Genomic DNA, 20182 nt, shown 5'->3' on the forward strand with positions numbered 1-20182 from the left:
CAATCGCCTTCTTCAAATCCCACCAGAGATTTTCTATGGGGTTCAAGTCAAGTGACACTGTAGAATCTTCCAGGACTTCTGCAATCAAACCTCGGTGGAAACTGAGGTAGGCTTGGGATCATTGTCCTCTTGGAAGTTCAAATGACACCCAAGCTTCAGCTTTCTCACAGACTGCATGATGCTTTCTCCTAGGATTTCCCGATACGTCAGTTAATCCAACTTGCCTTCCACACGCTCCAGGTTTCCAGTCCCAGAGGATGCAAAGCTGCCTGACAGCATCACCGAGCCACCGCCACGCTTAACTGTAGGCAGAGTGTTTTTTTTTCCAGTGTATGCTTCATTCTTTTTCCTCCAGACATAAAGCTGATCCACTGGGCTTAAAAGTTCCAGTTTTGTTTCACCATTCCACAGAACAGAATCTTCTGTGGCTTATTTATATGATTTTGAGCATTACTGGAGCTGACTTTTCTTGTGCTTTTTTTCGTGTGTGGTGGTGTACATTTTGGAGTTCTGGCACTGAAACCTGTGTTTAGTATGCACCTTACTGTGCAAACTGAAACTTCAGCATCTGTTGCCACAAAGTCTTGCTGCAGCGCTTTTGCAGTCACTCAAGTGTTTTTCTCTACCTGCTTTCTCAGAAATCTTGTTTCAGCTGTTGATAGCTTCCTTTTGCTGCCCCGTCCAGGTAGTGTAACCGATGTTCCTTTAACTTTGAACTTGTGAACTATGCTTCCAACACCTGTAGGATCATTCAGTGCCTTCACTGTATTTTTGTATCTTATTCCTTGCTTATGAAGGGTGATAATTTCTAAACTTTTTGGATCATTCTTTTTACTTAGTCGTATTTCTAACATGCAGTCAAATGTGACACTTACCAAGTGTATTTCATGTGTTCCAGCTCAAGCACATCTGGTGCAACTAATGAGGCTCTTGATACGTTGCAGGAAGTGCGCTTGCGACAACACCTGTTTTGCATATTTGTTCTGTTGTAAGGAATTCTATTCAGAGGGTTGAATAATTTTGAGGCTTCAGAATTAATTAAAAGTTGCATTTTCAGTTGCATTTGGGGGAACCATTTCAAGCATTCGTTGTGTTGAACTATTTTAATTGCTTTTGTTTGATTTGTTCATTGCAAACAGATGAAAGTTTGTAAACTTTGACACTAAACCTGATTTCAAACAGGGTTTGAATAATTCTGATGACAACTGTACCTGGCATTGTACTACATTTGCTAGCCTTTCCTTAGTAATCAGCTACTTGTGTATGATTTTTAGATAAAATAGTTTTGCATTACTGCTTTGACTGGATTTTTTAGTACTACTTGTGTTTTCTATTTTTGTGTTTTCCTTTTCTTAGAGTGACATTTTAAAAATATTTGTATACTTATTGATCTTTGCCTGAATATCACCTGTTAATGATATAAGATGCCTCCTTATTCATTGTTCGTAATTTTAAATATTCTCTTTTAAAGATGTTAACCACCATTGTATGCTCATTTTTTCCCAACTCTAAATATTGTACTTAATTGTTGTAAGTCGCCTTGGGTCCTTTTCAAGGACAGGGCATCAATCAATCAATCAATCAATCAATCAATCAATCAATCAATCAATCAATCAATCAATCAATCAAAAGTGGCCTTGACCAGTAACCTCCTGAGCTTCCATTGAGTTGAAAGTCTTGTCAGTGTAATAAGATGGAACTTAGGAAAGCAGTGCTGTTCAGCAAAGAATCAGGTCCATGAAGAAAACATGCCTTCTGTTTGTGCAATTGCAAAGTCGGTACATATAGTGTTATTCTGAATTGACAAGGTTGGCATGAATTTGCACTCAGTGAAATTTGCACTCAACAAGATGCTAGCCTTCGCATGCCCACTTCACTGGTATTTGTCCATGTTCAAACATGGAGTTGGCTAAAAACAGAGAATCAAATGTAAACTAATATCTACAATCCAGAAAAAAGGATTGTAAAATCATAACCTGCAGTCTTGTTCCTTTAATGGTGGTTAGCACCACAGCTGTACATACACTAACCTTGAATGCAAATGGAGTGTGCTGGAGTGTGAAACAACACAGGTAGAGAGAACAACTCTTTAAGTGATATGCTTCTGTGACATAATAGCTTAAATTGACAAGCAGGAGTAATAATTTCACTGTTCACAGAAGCATATAAGAAGGAAAACCAGGTGTACATGATTTACTATGACTGCTACAGTGAATCTGAGAAAACCTGGATGTCGAAACACAGAACTCAGTCACCACACACACATACGAGGGTGGGAGGGGGCAGAGAGAGCGAGGGGGAGGGATGGATTGAAGGATCTTTGGAAAAACTTCCATTGGCTGCCCATTAGCTACTGAGCCCTGTTCATGGAATTTGGTATACAAGGCCCTAAACAACTCAGGTCCAGGTCATCCAAGATACAATATTTTAGAACAACAAATCATAATGATTTTTATGTTCCAAGGAGCAAGACTCTGCTTACCAAAATATAGACTTAATAAGGCTTGCCTGATTGGGCAGTGGAGAAGGGCCTTCTGTTGCAGTGCGCACTTTGTGGAATGGTGTCTCCACTGAAATTAGGTAGCCTTCCAGCACTGGGTGTTTGGGCTGCCAAACAGAGACTTACCCAGGAGGGATGGGATTTTCATAATTCCTGGACAATCGGCTCAAGATATCACCTAGAATCCCCAAGACAGACTTCTAGGAGGGGAAGGAAAAAGAGAGGGGAAGGAAAAAGGAAGATCTTTCTATCGCCATTATCTGATTCATTCCATACACCTGGGCTGAGAAGCATAAGGGAACACACCAGGCTCCCTCCCTTCTGGCCTTTACGAAATCCATATTGTTCAAAGAGGTTTTCAGAAACATCTTAACCAAGGTTCCCTCTAAGGTCTGCCCCCCTCGGCACAGGCCTCCTCCTCCTGTACAGAGATTGTTTTCAGTCCCTTTGGTTCCAATCACGACGGAATCCCATGGGGGGTGAGTTGCGAGAGAGAGGGGCAGAGCCCCGCCCAGTGGGGCTAGAAATTACAGGGAACATTAGTCCTAACCCTTTTATACCCTCGTGGGTCCTTGAGTTGGATATTGCTCTTGATTTGCCATTGCCTCTAGGTGTATTTTGGATTATTGTTGTTATTGTTTGGATCTCATTATTTATGTCTTTGTTGGCTGGGGTGGGTAGTTGTTTTTTAATTGCTGTTCACTGCCCAGTATAGTGCCTGTTCACTAGATGGATGGGACAAAAATAAAATAAAATAAAATAAAATAATAAACACCTTTTCAGTTGCACTGCTTGTTGGGAGTCATCTAACTGCTCTATGGGAGGGTAATTTATTGAGAGGCTCCCCCTAATGAATCTAGTGGGTAACAGACAATGGTGGTAGGAAGACCTCTTTTTTTCCTTCCTCCTTCTCCTCCCCAAACTCCAGAAGTCTTCCTGGGTGACATAGAATTATAAAAATCTCATCCCTATTATTTACTCCTTCTGGCATTTTCCCGAATATTGAACATTATCGCATACCCCTGTTGTTAATGAATTATTTTCAAGGACTATATTGTTGTTATTACTTGTAGTCATTTCTAAAAATCATACTGCTATAAACAGCTTTGAATTTTTAAAAAGAAAGCAATATAAAGATGCTTTAAATAATAGTATTATTTAAATAGTTCCAGTATACTTAGCTTAATGGTGGTTCATTATCACAGAACCCTCCTCCCAAATGCCTTGGATTTGGGGGAGTTTTCTATTCCAATTTTTTGACATAACTTTATCACCCATCTTTTCCAACCATCTTTCTAAATGGGAGGTCATACAGGTGAGTTACCAGAAGCTCAGGGACTAGTGGGTTTCATTCTTAATAGCTGTTTGTTTCTATGCATTTTCAAGAATGTCTGTTCCCACAGATGGGGTCTGTAGTTCCAAATCTTCTCGGTTTGATAAATCAGGCTGGAAAAGATTACACTTTCCATGCATCCTAGCAGCAACGAAAGTGTTGGGTCATGTTCAGAAACACAGAGACTTTAATGACAAAATGTCAATAGCTAGCTGCTGATTTTCTTTTTCATACATACGACTTTACAAAATATAGCCTTATTAGGCATTTTTAAAAGAGTTAATTTGAATACATGTACTCCCTGCCTGTCACTATGTCTGCGTGAAGAAAGGCAGTCTGAAAAGGAGAGCATCTGCACAGTCTGAGTTGTGCATTTTCAGGTTTCCCAGCTGTATAGGGAGGCGTCATATGTACAGACAATCCCTCCTCCCGAGGAGACAGCAACAGCTAGGGGACAGGCTAAAAATCTCTCAATTCTTACACTTTCAGATTAACCCTCTTCTGAATACCTTGAGATGGCTTATCTTGTTTAGGTAGAAAGGAAAATTTAAAAGGTCAGTTGAGAATGAGCTCATTGAAGGTTTGGCCCAGAATGTGGTGATGATATTGTTGGCTTTGATTGCACTGAATGTGAAGGGTGAGGGCACTTGTCATTGAAGCCCTCTTTCTTCTAAAGTACTTATTGCAAAGATAACAACTACAAAGAAAGCTAACCCAATTATCCATAAAGATAGAATTTTAAATAAATCAATTTAATACAAAACTAATAGAACATTTTAAAAACAAAACAAATATATGTCTTTATAAGGGCATTCCATCCATGGCACAGAGATCATTAATTATTTAAGGACAGCAAAAAGTAATTCTATACATACAAGCAATCTAGAACTGAAATAAAATAGAACAATATTCTCAACCAGATTGCTTCATAGAATACATGATATCATTTTTATAATTGCTTCCTAGAATTGCTTGTACAGTTATGACAGTTCTTTTCCTGAGAGATGAGAAGATTATATTATGATTATGCTCCCATTATTATATATGCACATATTAGCACTTCTACCAACCAGTGAGGACACCTTTATATATGATTGTTCCAACTGGAATAATTATATTCTAATGTGCAATATCAAAATTATATTCCTTGGTTATATTGGGGCCTACTCAGAAGAAGGCATAGAAAATGTGTTTGGTCGCTCTGTTTTATGGAAAATTTAAGGGCTATGTCTGTGTAAAAAGAGGTGTGTCTCCTCCAACTTTCCAAAGAAAGAAAATGACAGAGTTAGGAGGAGGAAGGAGTATATATAGTTTTGTGATTGCAATGTTAGTTACCAGCCTGGTCTTTCTCTTTCTCTCCCCCCCCCCAAGTCTTTTAGGAAGTAGAAGGAATTTAACAATGGTTCTTTCCTGTCTCTCTATCTGTAACAGCAGTGGCAGAAATACTTAGGAATAGCTTAAGAGCCAGCTTTCATTGGGAGACACCTCTGTGCGTTCAGTGAGTGCTTTTTGCTATCAACTTCCTCATCAGCTACACATGGTGTTCCATCATGTTCCTACAATGTAGTTTAAGCCCCCTGAGCAAGTTGTGTGCCTACGGGCATCTCTGTTGATAGTATAGTGGAACCAGGGCTCACAGGTTAAAGCTCCTGGACTTTCCAGGTAGCGGGTACTATGATATAATCTGTCCTCAAGCTCCCCTACAGCCTCTGAACTTAGCTATAATCCTCATTATAACCAGGAAACAAAGGAAATCATTTCCCCAGGAGCAGAATATTGTTTCAAGTTGTATCTGTTGTATATGGGTAATGCTATCTTGAATTGGCAATAAGAACTATTTATTATACAAAATACCAGCTTCGCATTTGTTGATACAAATGTATCTAGTTGCTTCCATTTCTGGACTCTCTCTCCTATAGTGGTAGCTATGGGGGTAATCATAATGAGCATTTGCGTGTTCACATTTACAGTGATGCCACTGAATTCTATAATATAGAACACTTTAATGCAAACTGTCTCTGTAAAAATGTGTGTGCATTTGGGTCTATGCGGCTGAAATTGTATTGCGTAGATCCATCTGCACAACAGGAATGATAATATTGGCAATGATGTCCTGATGTGCACAGCCTGTACACAATGCCACAAATTTGAGTGCACCTAGAATTCAAAGAAGGAACCCTTAATCAGCAGCAATTTGGCACTGCAAACAACAGCATTTCCACTGTGTAAGCAGCCCCTGCCATACCATACAGGATTTCAGCTTGTGGGTGTAAGTGAATCCATTTAGAAGAGCCCTGCTGGCCCAGACCAAAGGCCTGTGTAGGCCAGCACTAAGCACAACTCACAATGGTTCCAACAGCACTGTCTTGCTCATGCGCCCCAGTAGTTAGTAGTGAGATGCATACTGCCTGCTTCTGTACAAAAGCTAGGGACAGTATAGTAACATTTGAAGCCTTTAGCTAGAGGTAGCATTTCTCCATTATTCTGTGACTCAGAGCAAAGTGTGTGTGTGTGTGTGTGGGAGCAACAAAGGAACTCACCACAAATGAATACCATTCCCCCCTCACCAATAGTCTTTGCCAGCACTAAGTTTTTGAACTGGCTACTCCAGAGCTTTCTCTGACTTTCTTTTTCACTTGTCTTTCTGTTCTCTGTGTATGGTAAAAACAGGCAGGATATCTGTGTTAAACCTGTTTTGCATTTTTTGCCATTAATCTGCATAACTGTAGCTTGCAGCTGTCTTCATTGTCGATTATTAGATCATAAATTACACCAAATTAAGTACCTTTGGAAATATCCCTATTGTAGTGAATCCCAGTAACTGATTTATTACTTTTTCCCCCCTTCTGGCCGGCTGCTTATCCAATTAGTGTAAGAGTGCAATTCAAAGCTATTAAACCCAATGGGAGCTTTCCCACGGACTTAAATGGGATGTTGATTGCACCCTGCATTAACGGCAATTCTTGAGTTCTTCAGGTTTTAAGCCTTATTTGTGACAAAGCACTCTCCTTAGGAAGGCTGGTTGTTGCATAACTATTCCTTGATTACTTCTGCTACATTTAAAAAAAAAATGATTTCTATTTTCTTACTTGTAATAGTCTTTATGGTGTTTTATTGGATATCCAGGCCTAGCTTCATGCATAAGCAGAAGAAGCCCTACTGGCTGCACCCTGCTCATTGAGAATGAGTCACAGAAATGACTGTGCGACTAGTCATTTCCAGAAAGACTGTGGCTCTCTGGATAGTCATCTGTAAATTCACACATGTAGTCATTTCTGCACCTGAACAAAGCCCTCGGAATATTGCAGAACCTAAAGAAAACTGTTAGACCAGCCTCCTTCACTGTACAAGCTCCTGTAACCTAAGAGTCATCCTTCAGTTCCCTGGTCTGTTATTGTTAACAAAAAAAATATTATGTGATAAACTAGATAAGGGTGGGTGCACTGCATGATCACTTGAAGAACTAGGCATTTAAGGAAGTCTAACAAACTATTCATCAGTAATCAGGGGTTGAAAATGGTCAAACATCACAACAGGTATCGAAACGGCTCGTGAACATGACAGCACAATCTTAGCACCTTGCAAAGAAACTGGTCCCTACACCTGTGAAAGGACTAGAACTGTTGCCGCATATGCAGCATTTCTCAAAAGAATCTAATCAGGTGACATTTTAAAAGCAGCAACGTGGTCTCAACCCTCAGCCTTCACCAAATACTATAGGCTGGACGTCAGAACAAAATGTGATGCTTTATTTGGAAGAGCAGTAATTTCATCTGTGTTGGCATGATACACATCTCGCCAGCTGATAAGTGAGCTTGTCAGTCACCCGCATGTGTAATTCACAGAGACCATGAAAAAAACTACAAGTTACTTGCCTGTAACTGTAGGTCTTCAGGTACAGAACGCTAAGGCTCTGCGAGGATATAATGTGCGAAACACTTTCTCCAGTACCATTGTAGATGAAGGGAAGAAAGCGGGAAGAACCAGGGGCTGATTATAGTTAAAGTCTGAAACTATTTTAGGTAGGAAAGACATATCAGGAAAAACAGTAGCCTTATCCTTATTGAACTGCAATAAAGGTGGCTTGTGCTAGAGAGTGCACAGTTCACTTGCTCTCTGTGCTGAGGTGATTGCCACTAGATTGCTGTAGCCATCAGCTCAAACAGTGGCTTTATAAGCTGGTTGAGTACAAGAAAGGTGACCACTGCAGAAGCAGAGCCTGTATATCAGGGAAGATATTCCCTGCAAACCTCCCAGGAATTTTGAAAAACTGAAATGCCTCAGAATCAGGAGGCTGCTCTACCACTATAACTCATAAATGTACATTTAGGGAAGAGGGGAATAAATCAGTATCTTTTCAATGTAAAAGAATACCATGTGCAGCAAGGCCAGGAGGCTAGATTTTTCCTATTGATTGCAAGAAGGATCAGAACCTCTGCCATTTGTATCTGTAGCTATTTTTAGTGGATGACCTTCTAGATTCATGGACAGTTCTCTTCTGTCAAGCTGGTAAGTGTCTCTTGCCATTAGTTTTAATGTCATGATACAGGCTTGACACAGCCACCATCTAGCTATTAAGATTGCACTGGATTTCTATTGAGAAACTTGCTTGCTTGCTTGCTTGCTTGCTTGCTTGCTTGCTTGCTTGCTTGCTTGCTTGCTTGCTTGCTTGCTTGCTTGCTTGCTTGCTTGCTTGCGGAAAACTCACAGGAAAGGAGAACGAGATGATGAAGACAAAGAAAAAACTTGAACAGGTAAGGAATATTTGACAAACCGATGAAAAATAGACTGTAGATGACATTCTGAGAGGTTGCCTCAGCACCAGCTAAAGAAACTGACAGATTAGGCACGGGAGCATGCACACTGTGAGGAACTAGTCTAATAGTTTTCTTTAGGCTCTGGAACGTTCTGAGAGTTTTGTGCAGGTGTACAAACACTATATAAAAATCTATATGTGGGACAGGAAGCAACAGTTAGAACTTCCTCTGACTTCAATAGCTCTGGAGCTACTTGTCCTTGTCCTCTGCTCTTCTTCAGTAGCATATTGGACGCCTTCTGACCTGAGGGGCTTAGCTTCCAGCATCATATATTTTAGCCATTTGTTTCTGTCCATGGAGTTTTCTTGGCAAATATACTGGAGTGGCTTGCCAGTTCCTGCTCCAGGTGGATCACGTTTAGTCAAAATTTTCCACTATGATCTGTCTATCTTGGGTGTCCCTGCATGCCATAGCCCATAGCTTCTCTGAGTTACTCAAGCCCCTTCACCACGACAAGGCAGCAATCTGTGAAGGGGATATACTAAGTAGAGAAGAATATATAAATCTATTTATTTATTTCTAAAATATATATCCTAACCTTCAATGGACACCCAGAATCCTAACAATAACTTGGAAGCACAATATGTGCACTCCTTTCCTAAACTAACATGACATGTGAATGACATGTCTTCATTTCATAACACCTCAAACCATACACAGGAGGACAGATTATATTTGTCTACAGTATGGAAGGGATCGTCACTCTCAAATTGGCCTTCTCGGCCACACCAGACATTGTTCCAAGACCTCTATTCAGAGCATGTTACCATAGTCTCTGGAGACTGAAAGATGCCTACTGTTATCACAAAACACAGCAGGTTCTGATAAGCATTATTTATTTTAACAAAACATTCTGCTTTAAAATCTGTTTAGCTCCCCCTATCTGTTCAGCCAATGAAATTTCACAAACACACACGCGTGCGCACACACACACGCGCGCACACACGTGCACACACACGCGCGCGCGCACACACACACACAAACTTAAATGCCAGCAGAAGTGTTGAAATTTTGTTTCTATATGGTATTTATCTTAACTTTCCATCAGAGGTGGGCATTAACTGCCCAAGTTACCACTTTTTCCCAAACAAATCATGAATCGAGTCACTGGTTCATTTGAGAAAATTTTTTAGACAGTCCTGTGACTGTCTAGAAAACCAACAAGCCAGCTTGACCTTGCCCCCTTCTCACTGCCTCTGTTGTTTCCATACCTTCTCTTCCTCAGCTGCCTGTGGCCATTTCAAGATGCCTACCACAGGCTGAGGCCCCTCTGCAAATGTCCCTGCCTCTCAACTGGGAGGCAGGGACATGCGCAGCCACCTCAAGTGCCAGCTAACTAAAAATAATAATAATTAATTTTATTTATTTATTTTTAATTAGCTGCCCTGTCAGCCACCTGGGGCCATCTGTCCATCTCCCCGCTTATCAGTTGAGAAGTGGGGACATGCACAGATGGTCCCCGACCTGCAGTAGTGATCTTGAAATGGCCGTGGTCAGTGGAGGAAGAGAAGGCAGTGACACAAAAACGTGGTGAAACAAATGGGGGCAATGGGATGGGGGCTGTGGGTAGGCTGTGAATGAACCAGGAGGTTCATAAATCACCCCAAAATGTGTTGGTTCAGGAAAGTTCAGGTTTTCCAGCTTGGACGAACCTGAACTGATCCAAACCAATGAATTAGTGATTTTGGATGCATCGACTTGGCGTTCTTTATGGATGTTTTTGTGTGTATTATCTGGTGTTGTGAATACCTCCGGCGGAGTGAATATACTCTACAGCAATTGTGAACTTATGAGGATTGGATTGCAATGTAAACAGGAGATAACAGCTAAGTTTATTTGGAAACATGGCATACCATCAGAGATTGCAAGGTCCCCCGGCTCTCTGTGGACTGTAATTCCGGCAAAAGCGAGAGTGAGAAGGAAAAGGAAACGTAAGGAGAGGAAGAAGAAAAGGGGCTGTAGGGCTGATGTTTTGTATAGGCTGCAAAAACAGACAAAGCGACTACCACTCCCAAGTCTCTTTCTGACTAATGCCAGATCAGTGGCAAACAAGATGGATGATTTAAGGTTACAGGTCTCCTCAAGTAAGTTTGTGAAAAACTGTTGCGTGCTGTTAAACACAGAAACCTGGCTGAACCCCACTATTCCAAACACTGTTATTGATATGGAAGGTTTTTTATTACATCGTTTGGACAGAGACAGGAATGTGGGGAAGTGCAGAGGAGGAGGATTGTGCATGTTTGTTAGAGAGAGCTGGTGCACAAACTCAGAGATTATAACACGTCATAGCTCTTTGGAGCTGGAATATCTGTCTGTTAAATGCAGACCTTTTTACCTTCCACGGGAATTCAGTGTTGTTATTATTCTTGTTGTTTATATTCCGCCGGATGCAAATGCGGATTTGGCGCTGGGTCATCTGGGCGATGAAATTGGCAACTTGCAAAGTAAATTTCCGGATGCTGTATACATTATTGCAGGAGACTTCAATCATGTAGATCTACGTGCAGTCCTCCCCAAATTCCATCAACATGTAAGGTGTGCTACTAGGGGGCTGAACACCTTAGATAAGGTCTACACGAATATTGCAAATGGATACAGGATATTACAATTGCCACACTTGGGCCAGTCTGACCATATGTCCCTGTTTTTAGCTCCGGAGTATATTCCTCTGAGAAAACAGTCAGGGCCAGTAGTCAAGACAGTAAAAAGCTGGCCGGAGGGAGCAATGGAGCAGTTAAAGGACTGTTTTGAACAAACGAATTGGGAAGTTTTTGACCATCCTGATCTGGAAGAACATACAGCTGCAGTGTTAGGGTATATGGCACACTGTATTGACACGGTCACAGTGGATAAACGTATCCGGGTTTATCCCAATCAAAAACCTTGGATGACCGGGAAGGTTAGACGCCTGTTGTATGCTAGAAATAAGGCTTTTAAGTCTGGGGATGATCTAGACTACAGTGCAGCAAGAACGAATTTGAGGAGAGGCATTAAGCAAGCTAAGGCCGAATACAAGAGGAGAATTGAAGACTGCTTTCTCAGCAATAACATGAGGCAAGTTTGGCAGGGGGTTCAACAACTAACAAACTACAAAGCAAAAAAGGTTTCCTCGGGCGGAGGTGTGGAGGTGGCTGAGGAGTTGAACAACTTTTTTGCTCGATTCGAGATCGATCAAACTGAAACTGTTCGTTTGCCATCATTTACTCAGCAGAGTCCCCCCTTCATTGTGAATGAGCAGGATGTGAGACAGACTATGAAAGTGGTTAACTCCAGAAAAGCAGCTGGACCCGACTTAATTCGTGGTCGGGTGGTAAAAGACTGTGCTGATCAGCTAGCCGGGATATGGACTGTAATTTTTAATCGATCCCTGACACTATGCGCAGTTCCCGTCTGTCTCAAGGCTTCCGTCATCGTTCCACTGCCTAAAAAGTTGCCTACAAACAGTCCGAATGACTACAGGCCGGTGGCACTAACTTCAATCTTAATGAAGTGCTTTGAGCAGTTAGTTCGGAAATATATTATCTCCTGCCTTCCTGATCCCTTTGATGGGCTTCAGTTTGCTTATAAAGAAAATAGATCAACCGAGGATGCGATCAATACTGTGCTTTATATGGCTTTATCCCACTTGGAAACACAAGGGAATTATGTAAGAATGCTGTTCGCGGACTTTAGCTCTGCTTTTAACACCATTATACCCCACAGATTAATAGACAAACTTAAAGATCTTGATTTTCCAGATTCTATCTGTCTGTGGATTTTGGATTTTTTAACAAATCATCCACAAAGGGTTAAACTGAATGACTACATCTCTACTGACAAGATACTCAGCACTGGCACTCCACAAGGCTGTGTCCTTAGTCCACTACTGTTCTCCATTTATTCATCGGATTGCACCAATAACCATCCCAGTAATAGGATTAACAAATTTGCAGACGATACTACACTAGTAGGACTTATCTCTGGGGATGATGAGTCTGCGTATCGGGACGAGGTATTACAGCTATCCCGCTGGTGCAAAAAAAAACAATCTTTTATTTAACATCCAAAAAACCAAGGAATTCATAGTGGACTATAGGAAAAAAAGAGCAGACATTCAGCCACTGTATATAGATGGAGTTTGTGTGGAACAGGTGGTTGAATGTAAGTTTCTTGGGACTCTCATAACAAATGACCTGACTTGGAGTGCAAACACCGCTGCGTTAATCAGGAAGGCACAACAACGGTTGTATTTTCTAAGGATTCTTAGAAAGCAACAATTGACTGAGAGTTTGTTAATCACCTTCTATCGGAGTTCGATTGAGAGCATATTATCCTACTGTCTCTGTGTATGGTTCACGAGCTGCACAGTGGCAGAGAAAAAGGCAATTCAAAGGGTGATTAAGACGGCCCAAAACATCATTGGCTGTTCACTCCCCTCTTTGGAAGAATTGTATAAGAACAGATGTAAGAGGAAGATATCTAACATACTGAAAGACTCCTCTCATCCGGGACATCAGCTCTTTAAATTATTACCATCAGGAAGGAGATTCAGGGTATTGAAAGCAAGGACAAGCAGATTCAAGAAAAGTTTTTACCCAAGTGCAGTATTGAGTTTAAATGCGGGGCCATAGGTTTTTGGTGGAATTTTAATTGCTGAGAGAAAACGGGGTATCTATACTTGGATGGTGAAAGTTGTGTATATTTTAACTTTTTTTTTTGTAGTGTTGCCCAGTTTTACCTTCGGGAAGAGCACCTCATTTCGTTGCACCCACTTGTGAGCGCAATGACAAATAAATTTCTTATGTCTTATGTCTTATGTCTTATCTCCTGGTTTGTTTTTAGATTCGTCCCTATCTCTACTTTCTATTAAAAATGAAGGGGGAAAAAAGAGCCTCGTGGCGCAGTGGTTAAATCGCTGTACTGCAGCCGAAACTGTGCTCACGACCTGGGGTTCAATCCCAGGTAGCCAGCTCAAGGTTGACTCAGCCTTCTATCCTTCGGAGGTCGATAAAATGAGTACCCAGCTTGCTGGGGGGGGGGGGAATGTATAGCCTGCATAATTAACTTGTAAACCGCCCAGAGAGTGCTTGAAGAAGTATGGGGCGGTATATAAGCTTTGCTTTGCTTTAAAAAACAGAAATTCATCTTTCAGAAAATATGAAAATAAAATCTTAACATTTGAAAGAGATAAACAAACTGAAACACAGAGACATTACAGTGAAGGCTCTTTTGTATGAATTACTTCATTAATTAGAACACTGAAGTGAACAATTTGATGAATACAACAGCAAAGTTGAAATATACTATATCTTGAGTTTCCAACAACCCCTTACTAGCAAAACAAAACAATGCCATCTTTCTGGCAATGGAAAAAGAGAACAGAAGGCAACACCATCTCTATGGTTCTTAACAGGGTAAGTTTGCTTTAGCAAAGTTCTATGTTCGAAAAGAAAACCACAGTGGTGCCTCGCACAACGAGTGCCTCACACAACGATGAATTCACACAACGATGCCTTTTTCTGTCAAGTTTGCTGCCTCACACAGCGATGTTTCCTATGGGGGATTTTCACACAACGATCTCCCTTTTCGCTCCTGAAAAAGTGTCTTACAATGTTTGGAAGCTGTTTTAAATGATTGCAATGGTTAGTCCACCTCCTGAAACCTACGCAAACTGATTTTGGTGTTGTTCTGACACTTCGTTAATTTATGATGATTTTTTGTTTTTTCCATTGGAAACCATTAGGCAGACCATCCAATGGTTTCCAATGGAAAAAACAAAAAATCATCATAAATTAACGAAGTGTCAGAACAACACCAAAATCAGTTTGCATAGGTTTCAGGAGGTGGACTAACCATTGCAACCATTTAAAACAGCTTCCAAACATTGTAAGACACTTTTACAGTAGCGAAAAAGGACTTCGCAAAGCCATTAGAATGTATTGAGTCGGCTTCAATACATTCCAATGAAGGAAACATTGTTTCACTCAACGATGTTTCCTATGGGGATTTTCACTCAGCGATGGCAATCCGTTCCAATTGGAACGGATTAACCGGTTTTCAATGCATTCCTATGAGAAATGGCGTTTCACAGAACGATGTTTCACACAACGTTGATTTTTTTGGAACCAATTAACATCGTTGTGTGAGGCACCACTGCATTTAAAACCCACTGTTCATCAAAACTAGAAACAGGATCACTGCCTTTCAGTCTCTGAAAACGAGTGATGAATCATCTTATCCTTTCTAAATTTACACAGAAAACTCTCTCTCGCATCCTCAACCACAGGTGGCTTGTGACCTAGTGGTGGGCCACCCATCCTGACATTTTGCAGGAAGCTGATCCACCCCACACCAGTTCACAAGGTGTTCCTGGCTCCAAATCTTATTTTAAGTCAACATGTTTTTCACATTAGAAGAAACTTCAGCCTAGAAAGAATAGTTCCCCAAACATTATTCACAGTTGTCTAGTCCACAGTGGACTAAGGTTTCTTCTGGAATAGAAGTCATATTTACAGGTCAATTTGAATTAGATTATAAACATTTCATTTCACTAACTGATTGAAATGTGTATGTAATAAGTACCACACCAACGTACAAAATACTTTCTAAATGCTAGAAAATCTGCTATAGAGGTAACAAGCATTATTAAAAATATGAAATGCATAGTACTGCAAAACCATTGAGACACTTATTTCTTATCCTTATTTCTCATTCATTTTTGCCAGCTATGGAGAACATGAGTTTCTTTTAATCACAATCTTGCTTTATGCTGCATAGCTTCTAGAGTAACAAAAGCTTTTGTATTTTTGACAGTCTCCTATCTTTCATTCTCCTGTGTGGATTTTTGAACATGAATATGACTGGCAGTTTAATGGTGTTCACTGATAGCCGCATTTTATCCTAACTGATTTTGCTCTTTTTCCCTTCGTCAAGTAGATACTTTTAACCTGTCATAGTCAGCTATGCTAAATTAAAGGGGCATGGTAGTATCCCTTTAGTAAGGCGAAACAAGGAAAGAGGGTCTACCATTATAAGTTTCAAAATTCTTCTGCTTATAAAAATGACAGCTGTTGAGATAATACCTAGAAGTTTGACATATGCAATCTATACAAGAAGGTCTATGAATGTGCCAACCAAATAAACAGTGCCAGAGATATCTGGTCAAAGCTGACATATTTACTTCTAGAGTAAATACTTATACCAACTGCATTGTGCCAATGGATGAAATTAACAGGATTTTAGCTAGTATCAATTAGGTGTTTCTTTCAATATGTGATCTAATGAACAAAAAGCTCTTGTTTTGCAAGGATTTTGTTGAAACTGATATCTCCTTGTTCAAACAAAATCCTTGTAAAACATTTTAAAAACATTTACAAACTGATCAGTAAACTAATGTTGGTCCCCCAATTTAGGTCTGAATAAATGGTAGCTCTTAATAGCAAGAATTCTACACATCACGTCTCTGGATGCTAACCTAATCTTGAAATCCAGCATATATTAAGCACTGGGAGGTTGACCAACTGCAACTAGAAATTCAGAAGAAAAATAAATATGAAACAAAAAAGGAATTATGGGTTTACTTCTTTCAGCACAATGCAACTATCTTATTGCAGAATGCATTATAATAGCTATCTGAAGAACAATAAAAAATATTAGCAACAGAAAAGTTTCTAGATCCGCAGTTCTGATAGTGATTTTAATTGTGTGATACACTAAATTGTTTTCAAAACAACTTCATTATAGAATATAGCAATTCTGAGACTTTGTATGCATTAGAATACTATTTGTTCAGTTTCCTAATATAAACTTAATCCCAAAATGGCAATAACCTGCGTAGTCCATTGATGCAACAAGAAAAATCTATGCAGATGGAATATGCCTGTTAATTGTACAAATCACATCTTCTGTATCAAAGTTTTGTGTTATTTTTATATGGAAGCTTCAGCTAATTGAGAACATGCAATTCATTGCAATGCACCTTAACCCGCAACCTTTTGAACTAACTGAAAGTGACAAATAAGAGAGAAGAAAAAGCTCCTACTTTAGGCTGTTTTATAGTAATTATTTCCTTCATCTGATTTTAACCTAAGGTGAAATTGATTCAGTTAGTGTCAATTCATCTTTCCATTATCTGATATGATATAATCAAAACTCATGATTCATTGTTTGTTTGAAAAGGGTTAGGAAGAGATTAAAATCTTTACCCAGGACAACTCACTATACAGAGACTTTTTTTAACTTGCAAAGCAATGACCGAGTAGTCTCATTGTTATGTCTGCATGCAACGCAACAAACCAGTCACCTCATTTAGAAGCCCCATTTAAAAGATGATTTTTTTAAATTCTAGAGGGAGTCAAATCCAGATTACTAATATCCATGATGACAAGGCTGTAGTTTCCTTGGGTGAATGAATGACTTCCATGTTTGACATAAATTCTATGTTTATTGCTGGCGTAGGAGAAATCATTAGTTTCAGCCTTGGATTTTCCTATCTTCCAACACCACAGTTTTCCACCTACAGTCTTCAGCTCTAACATGTTTCAAATGGTTCTCTGTGCAAAGACCACACAGGAGAACATGCACATTTGGCCCAATGATACAAACTGAGTCCTTCAATTCTAGCTTCAGTCCATACAGAAAAGTATTTCTTAAATTATCAGTGCAGTGTAGAAAGGAAAAGCAGAAAAGCATGTTACCTGCAGCCAAAGCCTATTGCCTTGAACCGTTCTACCATTGGCAGTGCACTGGAAAGTAGCAAATTGACCAGCATTGACTTCTACACTCTGGACTCGCAGAAAATGGGGTGTGCTTGCTGTTGAAATAATCAAGAGTAAAGAGAGAAAGGCATCTTATTAATACTCAAACTTTCAAGGAGACTTCTCCTGTTTTGCTCTTAAAATAACTGCTGTTTTAAATACACAAGCTGCTGTCCTAAATAAATCAGACAAATAAAATAAATGTAAATTAATATATTAAAGAAATAAGAAAAAAACATGTTGGAGGCCAAATAAGCCTGTGTAAAATGTATTTTAACACATGTGACTCTTAATTGTGATGAATACTATAAAGCTATTTGACATCACTATTCTTCTTTTCGTATAGGAATCTAAAGACATAACAAAAGAGAAAGGTGCTAGAATATTGTTTCTACTGGAGAAATGAGCTTATTAACCCTCTTGTAAAACATTTCTCTACTGAAAAAGATTTTCAGATAGTTATACTAGTTACTAGACAAGAATTACAGAAATTTGTTAAGACAATTCTTTTTAACTAGGTACTTTCTCTGCAGTAAATGTGTTTCAGAACAACCACATAATATATTATAACTTGATCATAATATTTTACATGACTGTCTTTTAAGCTTTATTACAGCTTGATCATAATATTGCTCATATTACCCAAGCTGGATAATATTTCTCACCTTACTGAGCTGCATAAGATCTGTATCTAATACCATGAATTGCTGCTATTAATCAGAAGTGTGGTAGAATTAGAACTACAATGTGGCTCCAGGAAGCATCATGTGTCCCAGTACAGTACTACAAACCAGACACTTCCAGGTTTGAGCGAATGTTGCCCAAACCTAAAATAGGTCCACGAGGCTTAAAACATGGTGACATTGCCCCACCCTGAACCTCCTAGATTGCACAAGGGGTTTTCTTCAACATTTTTTAAACAAGGGAGGTGTCATATGACTGGTAGGGTTTGACGGTGCTGGAGGTGCCAACAGCTGTGCAAGATCCAGAAGAGGATGCTTGTGGCCAACTGGCACCCAGACATTGCCCGTGTCTGGTCTAATACAGTGGCCAGGATGCACTGGTATTCATCTATAGGATTTTGCTACTTCTGCGAAAATCAGCAAACCCCTTTCCCTCCTGCATTCCCTGTATGAGCTCAGGGAACCTACTCTGGAGAGCTGAAACACCCTGGAGAAGGTTTTTCAAACCACTGAGAACTGCAGTAGATCTTTTCTTTTCTTTTCTTTTCTATAGCATTAGACAAGTTGCACAGCATGCTAGTCTCAAGAGTGTCATGCTTCTAACAAAGCTCGACAGGTCCCTTTTCAAGAGATATCTGTGGAACTCTAAAGGATGGAAATGATGCATTTACTTAGTCAGAGTCAAAGATAATTTCAAAATGTTCAGTCACTTACTGCACGGATGTCCTAAAACCTTCACATCATCGATAGCCAGGTATCCTTGGTGACCTGAAGTGATCACTTCAAAAACTACCTGAAATTTTAAAATGGGACCCAGTCAGAGGAAAAAAAAAAATTTTGAAAAATATTACAACTGTTTCCTTGTTTAAAGCAAGTTCTAAGAATCGACAAAATGTCAAGAAGCAATGTTATCAAACAACATAGGATTTACGATCACAAACAAGTACAATACTGCAGGCTAAAAAGAATGTGCAAATAATGCCAAAATATATGTCTTTATCCAGCTTTTTAGATCTGTATTTTGATCAAGCAAAATTAAAAGTGGGAATTAAAACTATCTGGCATAATTGTGTGGTACAATTTTTTTTTAATTCAGATGTTCTCAACCTTGGGTTATCCAGATGTTCTTGGACTGCAACACCCAGAAATCCTGGTCAGGACTGCTAGTGATGAAGGCTTCTGGGAATTGCTTCTAAGGTTAACCAAGCTTGGGAACCTAATTTTAATTCAATTGCAATTAGCATGTTACATGAGATTGTGTCCTAAAAAAACCTATGTGGATCATAATATAATAGCAATGGGCAAAAATACCCATCAGGTAACATGATGGCATTAAGATACTTTCATTTGCTATGTGCAGACTTAAGTCTTCCACCAAGTGAATAATATAAAGCTTATCCATCTGCCTTAGTGGTTTTTATGGTTCAAAATAGGTCACAAGATCAATGGCCTTCTTTTGTCCATTGATCTAACAAGATTTAAAACTATTCCATTCCAAATTTTGGCAGCCCTACCTTTGAACAAATCAGAAAAGTATGTCTCAGTAATATTAATGGGTGAGAGAAAGTGAGAGAATCATGTTAAACTCTGTTTAGATTTTCACTCTGTTTTCTATTGTACAATGTAATCAACATTATCACTCTTGATAGAGACAGGTGTTCATATACCTGTGGAAAATGGACTATGTTATTTTTCAGACATATGGTTAGGGAACTTCTCTTTTCACTACTGAAACACAAGTGCTGGCATATAATTCTTTTAAAATGAAAACACCAATTTTAGCAACACTCATGTTTCAGGTGAAGCAGATAGGGCCCAGAAATTCCTTCTCAAATATGCATTTATTTTACATTATCCCAGAAACATGGCTAAATGAAAATGTTATGGCTATCTTGTACTATCAACCCAAGTCCAGGTGACCTATTCAAAAACTGTGCTGCAGTTTTTGATCCACAATCATCATAGTTTCTAGTGAAGTTTTAACATATTTTTCTCTCAGAACCAACTCTGACAGTTTTGGAAGTTATATGCAGTGGCCAGAGAATTGGAAAAGATCAGTCTACATCCCTAACCCAAAGAAGGGCAGTGCCAAAGAATGCTCCAACTACCGTACA

General features: G+C 39.5%; 1 protein-coding gene across 17 annotated transcripts in view; it reads right to left on the minus strand.

Annotated features, from left to right (window-relative positions):
* The window catches only part of PTPRM (protein tyrosine phosphatase receptor type M), a 607519-nt gene that overhangs the window by 367012 nt on the left and 220325 nt on the right, over window positions 1-20182 (minus strand). For all 17 annotated transcript variants that reach the window (XM_072999591.2, XM_020793481.3, XM_072999598.2 and 14 more), the window contains exons 4-5: window positions 18783-18861; window positions 17326-17441 (exon numbers count right to left, since the gene is read on the minus strand). In XM_072999591.2, the coding sequence (XP_072855692.1) occupies window positions 17326-17441; window positions 18783-18861 (195 nt within the window). The remainder of the gene's footprint in view (window positions 1-17325; window positions 17442-18782; window positions 18862-20182) is intronic.

The sequence above is a fragment of the Pogona vitticeps genome, chromosome 4 (assembly GCF_051106095.1).
Source record: "Pogona vitticeps strain Pit_001003342236 chromosome 4, PviZW2.1, whole genome shotgun sequence".
NCBI classification, from domain to species: domain Eukaryota; kingdom Metazoa; phylum Chordata; class Lepidosauria; order Squamata; family Agamidae; genus Pogona; species Pogona vitticeps.